This window comes from Protopterus annectens, chromosome 13.part0 (assembly GCF_019279795.1).
Source record: "Protopterus annectens isolate FY-2018-M chromosome 13.part0, PAN1.0, whole genome shotgun sequence".
Classification (NCBI taxonomy): Eukaryota; Metazoa; Chordata; order Ceratodontiformes; family Protopteridae; genus Protopterus; species Protopterus annectens.
Genome location: NC_056747.1, coordinates 1,190,026,710 through 1,190,043,617, shown reverse-complemented (window position 1 = coordinate 1,190,043,617; position 16,908 = coordinate 1,190,026,710). Strand labels below are relative to the sequence as shown.

Below are 16,908 nucleotides of genomic sequence, written 5' to 3'. Positions count from 1 at the left end.
CACTAGTACCTGTTTTCATGGATGACTTAAGAACTTTGATTTTGTTGAGTGACTTCTTTACAGTCACCAAATATGTGAGTGAAGGTTATGAGAAATAAAGGTATACAGGGTACAATTAATTTCATTTACAGTTAACTACTTCTGCCATGCAGTTGTACTGTCTTCAAAGAGAGGCAGTTTACTTTAGTATGATCATCAACTTAATTTTGTCATACAATTATTGAATAAAATAGAAAATTGTCAACATTTCTGTTTTAATTGCACATTTCTATGGATTTTACTCTCTGACAGACCGTGGGGGAAATGAATAGAAACTACAGGATAAATGTATGCCATGTGTAACACTATACATTTTACAGTAAATAATAATCCCACTGACCGATTACATTTTTTAACAAATATATATTCTGAGAGTGTGGGACAGGAAGAGAATGGGGAGGGGCAGATGCTAGGACTACATGAACAGTTGGTCAGTCTTGATGGTTAACTGGTCTTCTTACATTTGCTTCTGAATAAGTTTTTGCATTTTTCATAATTATTTCTAATAATGAACACTTGTACTAACTACTGTAGCAGAACATGCACTCAGTACCATCCACTTACTAAAGATGTTTTTTTTAGCTTGACCAATTAAGAAAAGATAATCTTATTTCACATAATTCTGCAGTTTTAGATCTTAGCCCATTAATCAGCTCTGATCTGCCTTCTGTCATTATGTAGATGCCAAACCACATAATGGAATTGCTGCACTAAGTGCCTCATGTAAGATGTGTCTGGTGAGGATTCACTTTAGATTATCGAATTCCTGAAAACTCAAAATCCATATGGTCGAGAGCATATGATTGAGTTTCCAGAAACTCGAAACTCTAAAGTGAATGAAAAAAAAAACAAATCAAAACATAAAAACAATGTTTCTGCAGGGGGGCAAGCCCCTCTGCACCCCCCCCCTACTAAAATATACCAACTCCAAGATCGCCTACAGTGAAGAAAAGGGAAATCTCCCATTCCGCGCTGTATGCAGAAGCACAGAACATGAGGTTTGCCATGTCCTCGCTGTAGTGCGATCTTGGAGTTGGTATATCTAAGTGGGGGGTGTAGAGGGGTGCAGGGGCCCCTGCAGAAACATTTTTCTGTTTTGTTTTTTGTTTTTTTTTCATTCACTTTAGAGTTTTGAGTTTCCGAAAACTTGATCATATGGTCTCGACCATATGGGTTTCGAGTTTTCGGGAATTTGATAATCTAAAGTGAATCCATCTGGTGAACACAAATTCAACTAAACTTATTGATGGTAATGTTTGTGTGCTGCACACAGTTGTGCACTGCTAGAGAGAACAGATATATGTTTTCATCATGTAAGACAAGATGTGTGCATATGTGTTTTGTGATTTTAGTTATTTATTTACCTGTGAGGAGTTAAAAAGCATTTCATAGTGCATCTGTATCTGCCAGAGGGTTCCGGAAATGTCTGTGTAGGGCATGGCCATGAAAACCACATAGTGAACACCAAACAGCGGCATAAGCACGAGGGTCGACTTCAGAAGCTTTCTGCAGGGGAGAGAAAGAGACAAGGACTCCCATAAATCAAGCAGCAGGAAATTATCAGAAAAATTTTGGTATGCCTATGTAGTGTGATCTATTTTTCTGGACTGTTGTTATTCTTTAATCTGTTTTGACAGTAGGTTAGTGAAGAATTAAGTGAACCTTTGGCCCAGGGTGGTTTTCAAACCAATGGACCCCATAATTTTTTGGACCAAGTATAAATGCACATGTTCTCTTAGATTCACCTTCCTGCTTACATATTACTGTTTAATAATGCAAGATTTGTTTGTATTTATTTTTAATAAGAACAATCTTAAATATTTTTTCAGCAAAAAGTGAAACAAAATTAACAAAACTATTAATAATAAAAGTACTCATTTCAGAGCATTTCAACGATAAAAGACCACTCAAACTGCTGTCATTATAATCCATCAATTTCTGTACCCATCAGTTACAGCCACTTGACTAAGTATCACAAACACCTGATTATGACAAAAATGTTTGCAGTCAAGTATTTCAACTTGGTTTACACAAATGCACACTATTCATACAAAGTCAGACCAATGGCTGTTTAACTTGTTCATATCTTGTTTTGAATTTGAACTTATATATGAATCCTAATATACTTGTGTAGTCTGTGGTACTTGTATTTTTTTTGTATATCTTATCTACATATGTCTATTTTTCTACATATGTCTATTTTCAGGGTCTATATTAAATGCTTAGAAAAGCGAACAATGATTTATCGACCCCATGTAAGCGAAAGCTTACAAACTGGATTGCTTGGAAAAAAATCGCTGTTCCAAAAAAAAACACTTAAAACATAACATAAAGCACACCCCACTACTTAAATATACCAACTCCAAGATCGCACTGCAGTGACGAAAATGGCAGAGTAACGGACGCGGCCAAGCGATTTCTTTCCCAGGGAAAGAATTCGCTTATATGCTGCTTCATCATTTTGCCTTTTCGTCTTTTCAAGTTCGACCAGGATGCATATGCGTCCTTAGTCATCTAGCAGGAACCCCATTTTCAGTTCAGTGAGTAGTCTTTTTCCCTATTCATAACAATTAAAGTAGCAAAGCTAACACATTCCTGCTTCTGTTAACATAACACTGCAATCACTAACTGCTGTTGTAGATAAGCAAGAACAGTTAGTACTTCTTCATAATTTTCAGCTAAGACAATATATTTAAACTATTTACTTGTGAATACCTGTAACTGTATTTCAGTGTCTTTTCTTAACACTATTTTCACCTTTTCACAGACTAATTTGGGCATACATAAAGATGCTTCCATGAATATACACAACACTCTTGTATGTACTGAGCTGAATGTCTTTTCTCTCTAGGCAACAAAAAAATATAGGACACTATAATGATCTTTCTTTTGCACTTATGTATTCTAAAAATAATGCTGAGAAAAGAGAAACGGTATCATGTCTGTTAAACACTATTTGGTTGTTTGTACGTCTTTCATGAAATGTATACTAAAAAACTCCTGGCTATGCTCATGCTCAACCTCAGCCTAATATGTTAACTGCAAGCACCAAAAACACGTTTAATTTACTACTTGCTATTTCATTGCATCCTAGGGCTGTTATATGCAATTTTCTGCCTCATAACCTTCACTCTTTTTCAAAACACAAGTCTCTCTATAAAACAAAAAAAAGTTACTCATATCATTTATCACTCCTGAATGTTTATCTAAGTACTAATCACCTGATGTACCTCACTCTCATTTAATCATATCTGTCTGCAATACTTTCTTGCTTTCTACTTCAACTTGATCTTTGATTTCTAATCAAAGTACCCAATTTTATTACTCACAAATATCTGCTGCTGTATTGAAATGTAACTTACATTTATCCAATGCACGTCAATCCTGGTTCATCACAATATTGCAGGATTTGTATTATATTCATGTACTTTATTGAACGTTTTTGTTTAATCCTAAGTCTCTGTACTGCAATTATTATTCTATGTGACTTTCATTATTTATATTAATATATAACATTGCATAATTTTTGCAGGGAGCTTTTCTACCCAAGCACCACTGAAAAGGCTTTTTTGCCCAGTTGGACTTTCCCAGTCAAAGTAGGAATATATGTTTTTGAACAAATATGTCTTTCATATGTGTTGCTATATTTAGTGTAGACATATAAAAATAACAAAAGCACCAGCCTGCTTGAATTAACACTTCTTGGACACATTACTGTTACTGAATACCACATCTGGGTGCAATATTATATGCATGTAGCAACTGGAAAAATTAAATAAAAAGTTATTTTTAGTTCATTTTGATAATATGTTTTACTGCTGGTGAGGTCCAGCTATTTAATGACTTGGCCATGATGTGTGCTACTACTCTCTCTGACTGTTCCACTGGCTAGCTCAGGATAACAAACTGTGTAACACCATGGTGCAGTACTCCACTTTTCTCCACCTAACATGTGAGCAAGTCTAACTTATGGGTCTATATTAAAATCGCGAAGAGGCGTTACATTGAACTCCTCTTCAGCGACACATAAAGACTGAAGTCTGAAAATAGTGAAGGCTCAGGCCAGTGATTTTTTTCCCCAGGGATAAAAATCACTTGGCCTGAGCCATAGCATTGTCCTTTACCCCACTGTAGTGCGATCTCAGAGTTGGTATGTTTAGTTGGGGGTGGGGACACAGTCCCCCATGTTGGGGTGTGTGGGGTGCAAAGCACCCCACTTAGTTATGTTTTAAATAGTGTGTGTGTGTGTGTGTGTGTGTGTGTGTGTGTGTGTGTGTGTGTGTGTGTGTGTGTTTGGTACTAGCAATTTCTTTCCCAGGGAAAGAAATTGCTGTTTTGACCGTTTGTGGTTTAGTGCGTTCAGTCTTTATGTGTCGGTGAAGAGGCGTTCGATGTAACGTCGCTTCACGATTTTAACATAAACCCTGATTTACTACCTTTTAATAGGAGTTTGACCTTTTGCTTGTGCTATTGTAATGCAACTTTCACCCCCTGACACTTGTCTTACTGGTGCCACATGGCAGTGCATGGCATGCAAAAGAGACAAAAAAACCCCAGCCTACTCAGAGGATTAATATGTTGTGAGAACCTGATATTCAATGCTGAAAAAAGTGATATTTTACATCAAAGGTGTTCAGTTGGTGAACCTCTGCAGTTATGAGTCTTGGGTGGCCACCCAAATTGACCATTTTATAATCTGCCACTAGAGTAGGTGCTTCCTTCTCTATTATATTTATATGCCTGTCTTCCCTGTTACCTTCTCTTTGGCAATCTGCTCCAAGTTTCCACCCACTAGTGTTTTGGAGTTTTTCACACTTCTTTACTTATAATGACACTCTGTTCCCAGTGGTAATTTTGACATACATGAGATTTTTCTTCCGTGCAGCAGCTATCCAAATCTCCTAACTACATCTGATACCAGAGAGGTTAACATTTTTCAGTAAGGTATTACTGTCAGTAGTACTCTATTCTTTTTCCTTGCTGCGCATGGAAATGCAGAAGTCACTGAATTTGTGGTTTGTATTTATTAAGATCTCCCTGTTTTCCTGAATCAAAAGGTTCCATGCTTTGTACAGTGGTATTATATATACCGTCTTCTAGTCAATGCTAAAAGTCATGTAAATTTGCTTAGAGAATGGGCAATCTGTACATCGCCACTCTGACCGGGGAATGAATGTTCTCCAGTACGGTGTTAATGTACAGGTAATCCCCACTGTAAAACTAGTCTGCCTCTTCATTGAAGCATATAAACTGCCTCAGAGCTTGGACTGTAACAAAGTTACTGGTCACCATTGCTTTATGCTCACTAAGTAAAACAATTTGCTGTTTAGCAAGTATAAAATTAAAAAAAAAATTGAAAAAAGAAAAGTGTATGCGTATGTTTATGTCAGTGCGTGTCAGTGCACGCCTGCATGAAAGTAAGAGTGAGAATAATAAATTCATTATCTTAATCTCACTAAGCAGAGCTTTTGCCATTTGGCAAGTGTAAAATTAAAGCAAATGGATAATAAAAAATAGAAAAGTCTATGTGCATGTATGTCAATGAGTTTCTGTTTCTGTTTGTGTGTGTGAGTGTATGGGTGCTTGTGTACATAAAAGCGATTTTGCTGTTTAGGATGTATAAAATTAAAAGAAATGGATAATAAAAAAATAAAGAAACTGTGTGTATGTGTGTGTGTGTGTGTGTGTGTGTGTGTGTGTGTGTGTGTGTGTGTGTGTGTGTGAGAGGAAGACAGAGAGAGAGACAGACCAAGCAGTGGATGCAACTCTTCTAAAATTAAGAAGTGTGCATACCTCTCAACCTCTTAGCTCAAGAATTCCAGATAAAGCCTAACATAATGGGGGGATAAATAGGGACATATTGTAAATATTGTGCTTATAAAATTAGAAAGTTGCTATAATACAAAGATTTATGTTACCATGCATTTTCTGAAGAATATGAAATCTGGTATCTCTCACCTGTCATTGGTTTTCCCGAACACTCCTGATTTTGACTCAAATTTTTGCCTTGCCTCCTGTAATCCCTTCTAAAAACGGTGAATTTTGGAGAAAAGGTAGTGAATTATACTTAATAAACAATGAAAATAGTTCTATACTTTTTAATTTAAGTAATTCTCATTTTCTTACTCTGTCAATGTCTCAGATTAATAGCACTAACATTTTAAAAATGTTCCTGATTACTTCTGGATTTACCCCTGATTCTGTTGAGATTTGTCCCTGATTAGTTAGAGATAAGATAAAGTCTGAAACTAAAATGTAACTCATTATTTAGTGATGTCAACTCCCAATGATTTGCCATTATATACTACTGCAAGTTTGAAACAGTAGGCAAAGGAACTATTTTATTTAAAAGAAAAAATATATACTTATAGGTTCATAGGTTAATAGGTAGGTACTAGGCTATCGGCCCTAGGGCCCATACAAGCCTAGCCAAAAAATGTACCCTGGCTTTCACCACCCAAGAGAATTATTTTCCTGTGCCCCTGTCAAGCAGAGCCACAGAAGTGATCTCCAGGGTGAATTTCCCATTTCCCATCCAATCATTAAGATTTTTCTTGAAGAGTGCTAATGAAGAGCTCTGTTTGACATAGATAGGCAGTCTGTTCCAGAGTATGGGAAGTCTCTGGCCCATACAAGCCAAGCCAAAAAATGTACCCTGGCTTTCGCCACCCAAGAAAATAATTTTCCTGTGCCCCTGTCGAGCAGAGCCACAGAAGTGATCCCCGGGGTGAATTTCCCATTTCCCATCCAATCATCAAGATTTTTCTTGAAGAGTGCTAATGATGAGCTCTGTTTGACATAGATAGGTAGTCTGTTCCAGAGTATGGGAAGTCTCTGGGACAGGAATCTATCCCTCCAGCATGTTCTGTTTATTGTGGTGACAAAGTTTAGGTCCCTAGAGCGTGTAGCTCGGACGGATTGGGGATTTCTTTAAGTGGAGCATGTCCAACAGCTCTGGGTTTGACATAGCTTTGTATGTTAGGCAGAGATCGCCCTTGAGTAGGCGAGATGCAATGGAGTAAAGCTGTAGTTTTTTGAGACGGTCTGCATAGGGCGTCTTTTTGAGGCCAGTAATCATCTTTGTGAGGTATTTCTGTGGTCTTTCCAGTTGTTGTAGATGTCTTGTGAGGTACATACCAAAAGGGACGTTGTACTCTATAACAGATCTAATGAGTGATGAGTAGAGGGGAACAATCACCTCTTTTTTTCTGGATGAGAATCCTTTTGTGATGAGATGAGCCATGTAGAAGGATTTCCTGACCACTGTGGTGATGTGATTATCAAAGGAGAGACTACTGTCCACCTGTGTCCCAAGGTCTCTTATCACATTTTCGGCATTAAGTAGACTACCAGCTATGTGGTAGTTCATTGATACAGAGTTTTTACCAAAGGGGATGACAATACACTTTTTGGTATTGAGCTTCAGGCCATGGCTTTGACACCAGGTATCTGTCTCAGTGAGGCCCTTTTGTAGTTTGTCCACATCGTTAGGAGTTTCGATTATGGCTCCTAGTTTGCAGTAATCTGCAAACTTTGTTAGCCAAAGACCTTCCATGTTGGCCTGCACCTCTGAAAAGTAGATACCAAACAGGAGAGGACCCAGGACTGAACCCTGTGGTACTCCACTTGTCACTGGTCTGATGTCGGATTTGGAATCCGCTACTTTCACAGTGTGGGTTCTGTCCGTGAGCCAGTTGGCAACCCATCTTGTGTGTTATATACATACAGATATATATATATATATATATATATATATATATATACATATATATATATATATACATATATATATATATATACATATATATATATATATATATATATATATATATACATATATATATATATATACATATATATATATATATACATATATATATATATATACCTACATACATATATAGAGTAATTAAAAAACAAAAACAATCCCTTCAAGGGGTGTAGAGGCACTCCTGGGTGGATGTTACTTACACAATAACACACACCTTGTCAGGCATTACTGCTTGCTTACTCTCCTATGACAAAACAGGATCTCTGTTACAGATGGCTCCTTTTCCTCCTTGCCAGCCCCTAACTGATTTGACTTTTTTTGAGAATTAGTTGCAGATGTGGAAGGAGCTGGTATCCCTAATTCCTTCACAGCATTTCACCAGTTTCTCACAACTCCTTTTTTAAATTCTTCCCTCGCCAGATTCCCTGAAGAAGTTCATCTTCTGGGATTTTTCCTTTTCTTTTTTTTTTCAATAATTTTTCTTTTTCTTTTTACATTAATAAATGTCACAGATAAAAACCATCTTACAACATAACCGTATATATATATATATATATATATATATATATATATATATATATTATACATTGATGTCAATACCACAGGATATAGGTCGTACAACATATCTATTTACACTATGTACACAGATGCTTTCACTGTTAATTCCCCAGGTATGCAGACAGTGTATACATTCGTAATATCCAAGTTATTATTTAATATCTGAACTTGTATGTGTTCTTCGGTTCCATTAGAGTGTATTTCTAAGTTGCTGTGTGATGAATTATGCTAATATGATGTTAAAGGTTTGTTCCCAAATTTCTCTGGATTTCATGTTTTTGTTTCTTTTATATATTACTATTTTATGAGCTAAAAGGTGTTGCATAGCTACTTGTTTATTGTATCTAGCCATTTAGAAGCTATATACAGTTTCATTAGTAGGAAGACTGTTAAAAGTGTATTTGCTTCTTTTCTTGGTATGTTGGGTGGGAGAATGTGTAATAGAGTGAATTCCCAAGTTAATGTTGATGTTTGATAACCCATTTTTTGTAATTGTACCTTGAGAGAGTTCCAGAGTTTATAGACACATTTACAGCTCCAACATACATGGATTGAGTCAGCTATCTGGACCTTACAGTGTGGGCAGAAAGGGGATTTTGATGTGTTAAATTTGTGTAGGATTGCAGGTGTAAAATATGCATTATTATTGATCATGAGCTGAATGTATGCTAACTTTTTGAGGGGTATAATCTTCAGTGTTAGATTGATTGCCTGGCTTATTTGCTGATCATCTATGGATGGTTTAATTTTTCTTCAGTAGTTAGAGAAGAGGAGGTCTTTCTGGTACTTGATTTCATTTATCATTTTATATGAATTGGTAATAGTTTTCTTTGTTGTGATAATAGTTTTCCAAAACCTGCTACAAGTTTCCATGTCACTATTGGTCATAGTAGCATTTTGGAGGTAACTGGAACACAGTTCTTTGATTTGTCTTAGGATTATTAAGTGTGATTTAGGGAGGTTTAAGTTGGTCCTCATTTCTTTTATTGAACAGTTAAGGTAAGGATAAATATCTTGGATTGTTTTATCTTTCAGTCTGGGAAAAGGGACTAAGTCCAGCATCTTACTGTTTATTTTTATTTATTTTTTTTATGACGGGGTTGCAGTATTGTCATGGCTTGTGAAAGGTTCAAGAATTGAAAGAGTTTTTGCGCTAAGTTGATATAATGTTTTAAGGGCTCTGTAATGTTATAAGTTTGTATTTCTTTCTGATTCAGGAATGGAAGTGCTTTGGGGTTGAAACCTAGAGCTTTAATATATCTATAACAGATTGTCACCCAAAGAGGAGACCAATTTTCCATTGACGGGTTATGTTCAGCTATTCTTAATATTCTGTTAATGTTAATGATTGAGTAGTACATTTTAAAATCTGGTAAATTTAGTCCTCCTTTGTTTTTGGGAGTGTTGATTTTGGATAGGAGATTCTGGTTTTTTTTTTTTTTGGTTCCCATATAAATTTTGCTAGGAAGGTATGAATTTGTTTGAAGAATTTATTATGTATTATTGTCTGTGATATCATGAAGCTATACATTAGTCTAGATAAGATGCTCATTTTGATTATTGATACTTTGGCCAAGAATGGTAGTTTTAGGTTGTTCCATCTTTTACAGTCTTGCATTATGTGTTGCCATTTAAGGTTTACATTATCTTGGTAGAAGTCTTTGTTATTCTGGAAAAAGGTGATTCCCAGGTATTTAGTTTCTTCTTTTATTTTTATTGTGTTTAACAATGGTATTAGTGAAATGAGTTTGGGTGTTTTTAGGGGGAAAATATTAGTTTTATTGAGGTTTAGTTTGTAGTTAGACATAGTCGAGAAATGTTCAATTGCAGCTATTATTTTGTTTATATCTGAATTTGGTGTAGTGCAGTATATGTTCAGATCATCCGCAAATGCAGTGAGGTATATTTTGAAGTTGTGTGTTGATGGAGGATTGTGGTATGTGTTTTGTTTAATGTATAGAAAGAGTGGTATAGGTTAAACAGGAAGGGTGATAATGGACATCCTTGTCTTGTTCTATTTTTTTATTAGAATCCTATTTGACCAAGTTTTATTTATATATAGAGATGTGTATGGGTTGCTATAGAGAGTTTGGATGATCTGAATGAAGTTATTGGGTATATTAAAGTAGGGTAGTGTTTGGAGTAAGAATTCTAGGTTAACCCTATCAAATGTCTTGTGGTCATCCACTACCATTGTGTAGATGTTGATATTGTATCGGTTAGTGTAAGATATTAGTACATCTAATGTTAATGTATTGTCATTAGTCTGTCTATGTGGCGTAAAACCGGATTGTTCTGGGGAGATGATTTTCTCTATCAGATTTTTCATTCTGTTTGCAAGTATAGAGGTAAATATTTTAGTATCTATATTTAAGAGGGAGATAGGTCTGTAGCTGTCGGGGTTTTTGGGGTCTGTGTGTTCTTTTAATATAAAGATGGTTTTAGAGGCATTAAAGTGGATATCATTTATTTTATAGTTTATTATGTAATTCAGTGTATAGTATAGTAGTTTGGCTATCAAGGGGGAAAATGCTTTGTAAAATTCTGATGTGAGTCCATCTGGACCCGGAGCCTTATGCGCTTTTAAGTGTTTGATTGTTGTAATAATTTCACTGATGGATATCGGTTCAGATAGTTTTTTTTGTTGGTCTAAATTTAGTTTAGGGAATTTCAGTTTTTGAAGGAAAATAGTTCTATCTTCCTTTGAGGTTTGTAGTATTTGTGCTCCATATATTTGAAAGTATATTTGTTCAAATGTTTTAATAATGTCTTCATTTTTTGTGTAGTTTTTGTCTCTGTAGTTTATTTCTGATATATTGGAGGCATTTTTGTGTTGGGAGACAATTCTGGCCAGAACTCTAGATGGTATTTGAGCTTCTTCTGCACAAGTGGCTAACATTCTGGCTTCATAAAAAGATAGGTTCCTGGTTTCTAACATATATAGATCCCTTTGCAGTTTTAAAAGTTCTGCTTCTGTCTGTTCTTGGGGTTATTTATTAGTTCTTTTTCAAGATGTTCTATTTTCCCTTTCAGTGTATGCTCCTCTTTCAGCTGTATTTTTATAGTATGCTGCTTTTTTGATAAACAATCCTCTAATTTGTGCTTTGGTTGCAGCCCATTCTATGTCAGTTGGTACTTGGGAGTTAGTTATATTTGTAAGAGCTATGTTTAGTATTGCTTCTGTTTCTTTTACTACATCCATTTTGGAAAGTAAATTAGGGTTTAATGACCAGTTATGATCCCTATTCTCTAAATATATCTTTTTGTCCCAGTTAATGTTCAGTGTGATTTTGGAGTGATCTGAAAAGAACCTGGTATGCATAGTTATTGTTGGGTCCATGTTAATGAATATGTCAGAGATTAAGAAGAAGTCTATCCTTGACCACATTTTGTGGTATTGCGAATAGAATGTGAATTTCCCTGTTTTATCTTCACTATTCCCATATTTAAAAGGGTCATATAGGTGGAAATCTTGTTTGAGTTCTTTAAGGGCTAATGTGGCTTGTTTATGTGATTTGGTCAGACTAGATTTATCCTTTTCTGGGTTTTGATATGTGTTCCAGTCACCTCCAATCACTAGGAAGTGATCTTTAAATTGGTTTAAGGTTGGGTATAATGACATAAAAAAGTGTTGTTGGTTATTACAAGGCGCGTAAACATTAAGTACTATTATAGGTTTTGGTATTGTAGGACTAGTAAATGTTACTAACACCATCTTCCCTCCTTGTCAGCTTTGGTTTTAAGTATTTTTTCCTTAAATTGTTTTTTAATTATTATGGCCGCCCCAGCATTGTTTGTTTTTCCCTCTGAAGCTATGATTTGACTTATCCATTTCTTTCTGCTAATTTCTGCCCATTGCTCTGCAGTCAAGTGTGTGTATTGTATTAATATGAGGTTGGCTGTGGTTTTTAATGTAAGGTGTAAGAATAGTTTTCTTTTCTTCTTGTTTTGGAGCCCTTTAATGTTCCATGATTTTATTTCCCACATTTATTCATTAGGTGTATTCCTTAGGTATGTCATGTACATTAGTTATTTGTTATCTTTGTATGTGTTACTGTGTGATGGTTTAGGAAAACATCTATTTATCCCTGTCCCTACTCTGTGCCTAACCACTATATCCCTGGACCAGGAATAATCAGGGGGGGTGGGGATGAAGGTTCGTTATAAGGTTTACCTTTACGTCTAATCTTGGAAAGTGTTTTCTTTTTAGATATAGATTTAACCCATAGTATCTCCCCTGTGTTACTATATACAATGCGGACAAAGCTGACCATACTAGTTCCCTCAACAAACACTGCTACTTAATGTCCCTAGCCTCTTCCAACATACTATTTAACAATTATGGTATTGCATTTAAGGTACAGCATGTATTGTTTTTGTCTTGTGACTAATTCTTTCTAATAGTATTTTTTAAAACAGCATATTAATATACATTCCTCAGTAAATTATAGCAATATATGTACCATAGTAATACTGTTAAACAATCAATATTGTCATTTTTACATTTTTCTTTCATTTGACTTCTTTTTCCTCCCCTTTACTTATTCAGATTTCGGCCTTCTTTGGTGTCTGTAATGTTTTTCCACATCAGTCTGTGTGGGTTATAACATATATACTTGACACATATTTATCAGGGGTAGGAAGTATATAGATAGAGGAAAAAAAAAACAGCTTAGCCAAACAGTCCTTCCGCTACAGTTAGCATATTAATACTATATTTACATTATCCCAAGATTGTTAGGTTATTTTACTATTTTCCTGAGATTACTTCTCTCCAGGATCTTTTAACACATTTCTAGTATTTACATAAAACATTTAACATTTTTTTTCTTTTTTTCCCCAATATTAATCTATGAGCTAGCCTGTTTCTGACAGTTTATTTCTTGCTTATTATTTAAGGCTGGATTTTCATTCACCTTCACAGTACTGGGTGTACTGTTTTAGTGAATGGTTCAGTTCAACAGTACCTTATTTCTTCAAGGTTTTGCTTGCAGGTTGGTTGCCATATATGGTGCAGCTTTCTTCTTTTAGCTGGTGCAGATTAATTTTTGTTTTTCAGGCAGTAAAATCTTTTGGAGCTTGCTGAGATCCATTTTGTCTGACTGTTCTTCTTAATGGAGCCCTCAAAATCATAGGGGGACTGATTCTGCAGACCAATGTCCCAGAAGGAGGTTCCTTCCTATAGTCACGCATCAGAAAAGGCAGTTGATTTTTGGTTCCTACCCAGACTGTACTTCCTTTTCCTGTGTTCCTCATGGCTCACATCATGGATTTAAGGACCTAGATAGCAAGGGGAAGCTTTCAGAGTTGGATCCCAGCTAGAGTGTTCGTGAATGGGGTCATTGCTTCACCTAAGGGTCGTTTATCATTTTTTGTGGATTTATTTAGTTTCCGAAGGTGGGATTTGCTTGAAAACGGCCAGGAATGTCTCTTTTGCCTCTTTGGGGTTAGTGACCATGTATTTAACTTCTTTGATGTAGAAGATTAACTGATGTGGATATTTCATCTGGAATTTGATTTTTTTTTCCTATTAGGAACCTGCAGTATGGAGATTGTAGTTGTCTTGCTTGTCTTATTTGTAATAAGAGGTCTTGAGCAAAGGAGATTTTATTATTATTCCAGGTGAGTGTGCCTTTTTTCTTTGCTGCCAGTATGATTTTATTTACATCTTGATAGTTTAATATTTTAATATAGACAGGTCTTGGTTTCAGTGGTGTTTGCATTTCCCTCAGGGCTCTGTGGTCTCTCTAAACGAAAAAACAACCAGCCAGCGTATTCCACAGATTTATTAGGTACAATAAAACTCTGACATCTCAGCTCTATCCCAAAGCCTTCAAGGAGTAGAATGCATTCAAAAAGACTTGCCTCTTACACTCTATACAAGCAATTATTCAATTAAAATATCAGATCAAATATTTCCAATTAAGCTCTTCATTGGGACCACCTGGATGCAATGTATTAAATTTAAGAATAAATAAAGACTCTTTAGTCAACAATCTATTATTTAAAACATTTTCATTAAACTTTGAAGTTTTAATCTTTTCCAAAACTGTGCCTTGTAGCCCCCCACCATCACTATTATGATAATGTTCAAAGTGAGTTGCAATAGAGCTCTCTTGTTTCTTATTTTTTATATCCCTAATATGCTCTAGCAATCTGATTTTAAAAGCTCTTTTTGTTTGTCCAATATAGTATAAATCACACGGACATTTAAGTGCGTATATCACTGCTTCTGTACTGCAAGTAAAAGTACTACTATTATTAAATGGAATCTTATTAATAAAATCAAATTTATGTACTATAAACTTACATGCTTTACATCTGTTACAACCCACAGTTCCAACACTGGATATATTTAAATCCATCTTCACCTCTGGAATACTAAATGTACTTTTAACAATAAAATTCTGTATATTTCTACCTCTTCTATAAGAAAAAGCTAGCTTGCTTTTCAGCCACAAAGTTACATTTTTCAAAGAACATAAATAGTTCCAAAAATATCTCACTACTTCAGAAACTTTGGAACTATGCCATCCATAAGTAGAGACAAAATATATAGTCTCTAAAGATTTATTACCAATGTCCTTACATAAGACTGTATTTGAAAAATATTTGATATTATTCCCATTTATAAAAGAGCATAATTTTTTCCAACTGTATTCCATCAAGCCTTTTTCATATCCTCTTTTATTAAACATTTCCACTGTTATTTTCATTTCTTTGTGGTCTCTCTCTCTATTGTTATTTGCTGTATTTCTTCAGGTTTCTCTAGCAGGGAATTTATTATTTGTTTGATTGTTGGTATTAGATTGTTATGAGGTACAGTTTCAGGTATTCCTCTGATGATGATATTGTTCCTTCGAGATCTTGCTTCTAGGTCTGTTATTTTTGCTTGTAAGTTTTGGATTTCTTTGTCATGGGCATCAGTTCTTTGATAAATAGAGTCTATTTTTATTTCATTTTCTATTATTTTGGACTCAGATTTTTCTATTCTGGATATTATTTGTCTGAATGAGTCACCAAAGGTTTGAAATTGTAATGATAAGTCCTTTATTGCTTGCTGGATAGGTAATAGCAAGTTTTTATGTTTTCCGGATTAGCTGGCAGGTCTGTCTTGGATTTATTTGTAGTTTTAGATTTGTCAGTTTGTTTAATTGTCTTTTGTCTTTTTGAAGTTGTGTCTTTCTCAGGTGAGGCTAGTACTGAGAATTTGGTCTTAGTTGTTGTTTCCATATTATTTTCCTCTTTTGACATCTTGCTGTATAGTGTTTTACCAATGTTGTAGTCAGATGCATGGCCTTAGTAGCACATGGCTTAAGCTGTTATTCAGAAATCTTAGTTAATCCTGCTGTTTCTGAGCTGAATCTGTCACTTTTTCTTCCTCTTTTGTTTGCTGGATATTAGCAGTAAATATCTACAGTTATTTCTGTAATATTAATTCTGCGTTGCCTTCTGGGTTTGTTTTAATCCAGGGTATATCAGAGAGCTAGGTGATAGCAGTGTTCACAGAACAGTGGCCATTTTGAACTGGGATTTTTCCTTTTCTTAAAAGGCTGCCTGCTTCAATAGTTACACTTTTTCATGTTTAAGAAGTGCTTCAGTTTTGTTTGTGATGCAAGTCTCAAGTCTAAAAGTTCCTTATTATTAACGTAAGTCATGACCTTCTTAGTTATTTCTCTTCCTAGACATCCACTTTTTTTCTTTCCTTATCTTGTGTAGTTTCTCCTAAACTGGTCATTATAATTTTCCATTCATCATATTAGTTATCCCTTGTGGTGCTGACATGGGGTCATCCAACCCTCTAGACCTGAGATTGTTGTATACTTGTTTAAAACTGTCATTTGCTACTATCTGAAGTATTATGAATTTCCTTCTGCTCAGCGTTCCATGACTTCGAGTATGAACAAATATGCATTGACAACCTGCACTTCATATAAGACTCAGACGTTCAACTAAAAGTAATTTTGCAACTGAATGCATCTTCAGTCTGTGCTGTCCACATGTGAGACATGCAAATTTTTACACTGAAAGTGCCCTCATTAACTCATTCAAGCACAGGAGATGAATATAATGTGTCATGGCTGCTGGTGACAGAAGTGGGCACTCACATTAATCAGCTTAGCAATGTTTGCTCTGCCGGAGGCTAGCAGTGTGTTGGAACACAGTTTATCATTGTATGTATGATCCTGACCTTCATTTATGTTTCTGAAATGATACCTTACTGAGGGAAATCTGCTTGTAGCAGCAATTACTTCCAAGAAAGCCACAAAGTGTCTTACCAAGTTCATAAATGCCTGTGTCCTCTGGTTTGTTAAAAAGCTGCATTTTTCTTCAGTGCCACAGACTACATTTGTTCCTGAAGATAAGATTTTTTTCCAGACTCCTGTGACTTAAGTAATGCTCCCAGTCTAACATGCCATTTTTTACAGTGGGTAAGCAGTACCCTGATTCAATGTGATACTGTCCTTTATATATTTTCCTGTGACAAAATGTCAATGTAAACTACATTGCACAATAGTCTCTGCTTTCCTCTGTAATTC

The 16,908-nt window shown here is 35.4% G+C and overlaps 1 protein-coding gene across 1 annotated transcript in view; it reads right to left on the bottom strand.

The window, feature by feature from the left end:
• Window positions 1-16,908, bottom strand: part of LOC122788034 (parathyroid hormone/parathyroid hormone-related peptide receptor-like) — a 916,427-nt gene that overhangs the window by 60,808 nt on the left and 838,711 nt on the right. Inside the window, exon 13 of the mRNA XM_044054954.1 lies at window positions 1,404-1,545. Within this exon, the coding sequence (XP_043910889.1) occupies window positions 1,404-1,545 (142 nt within the window). The remainder of the gene's footprint in view (window positions 1-1,403; window positions 1,546-16,908) is intronic.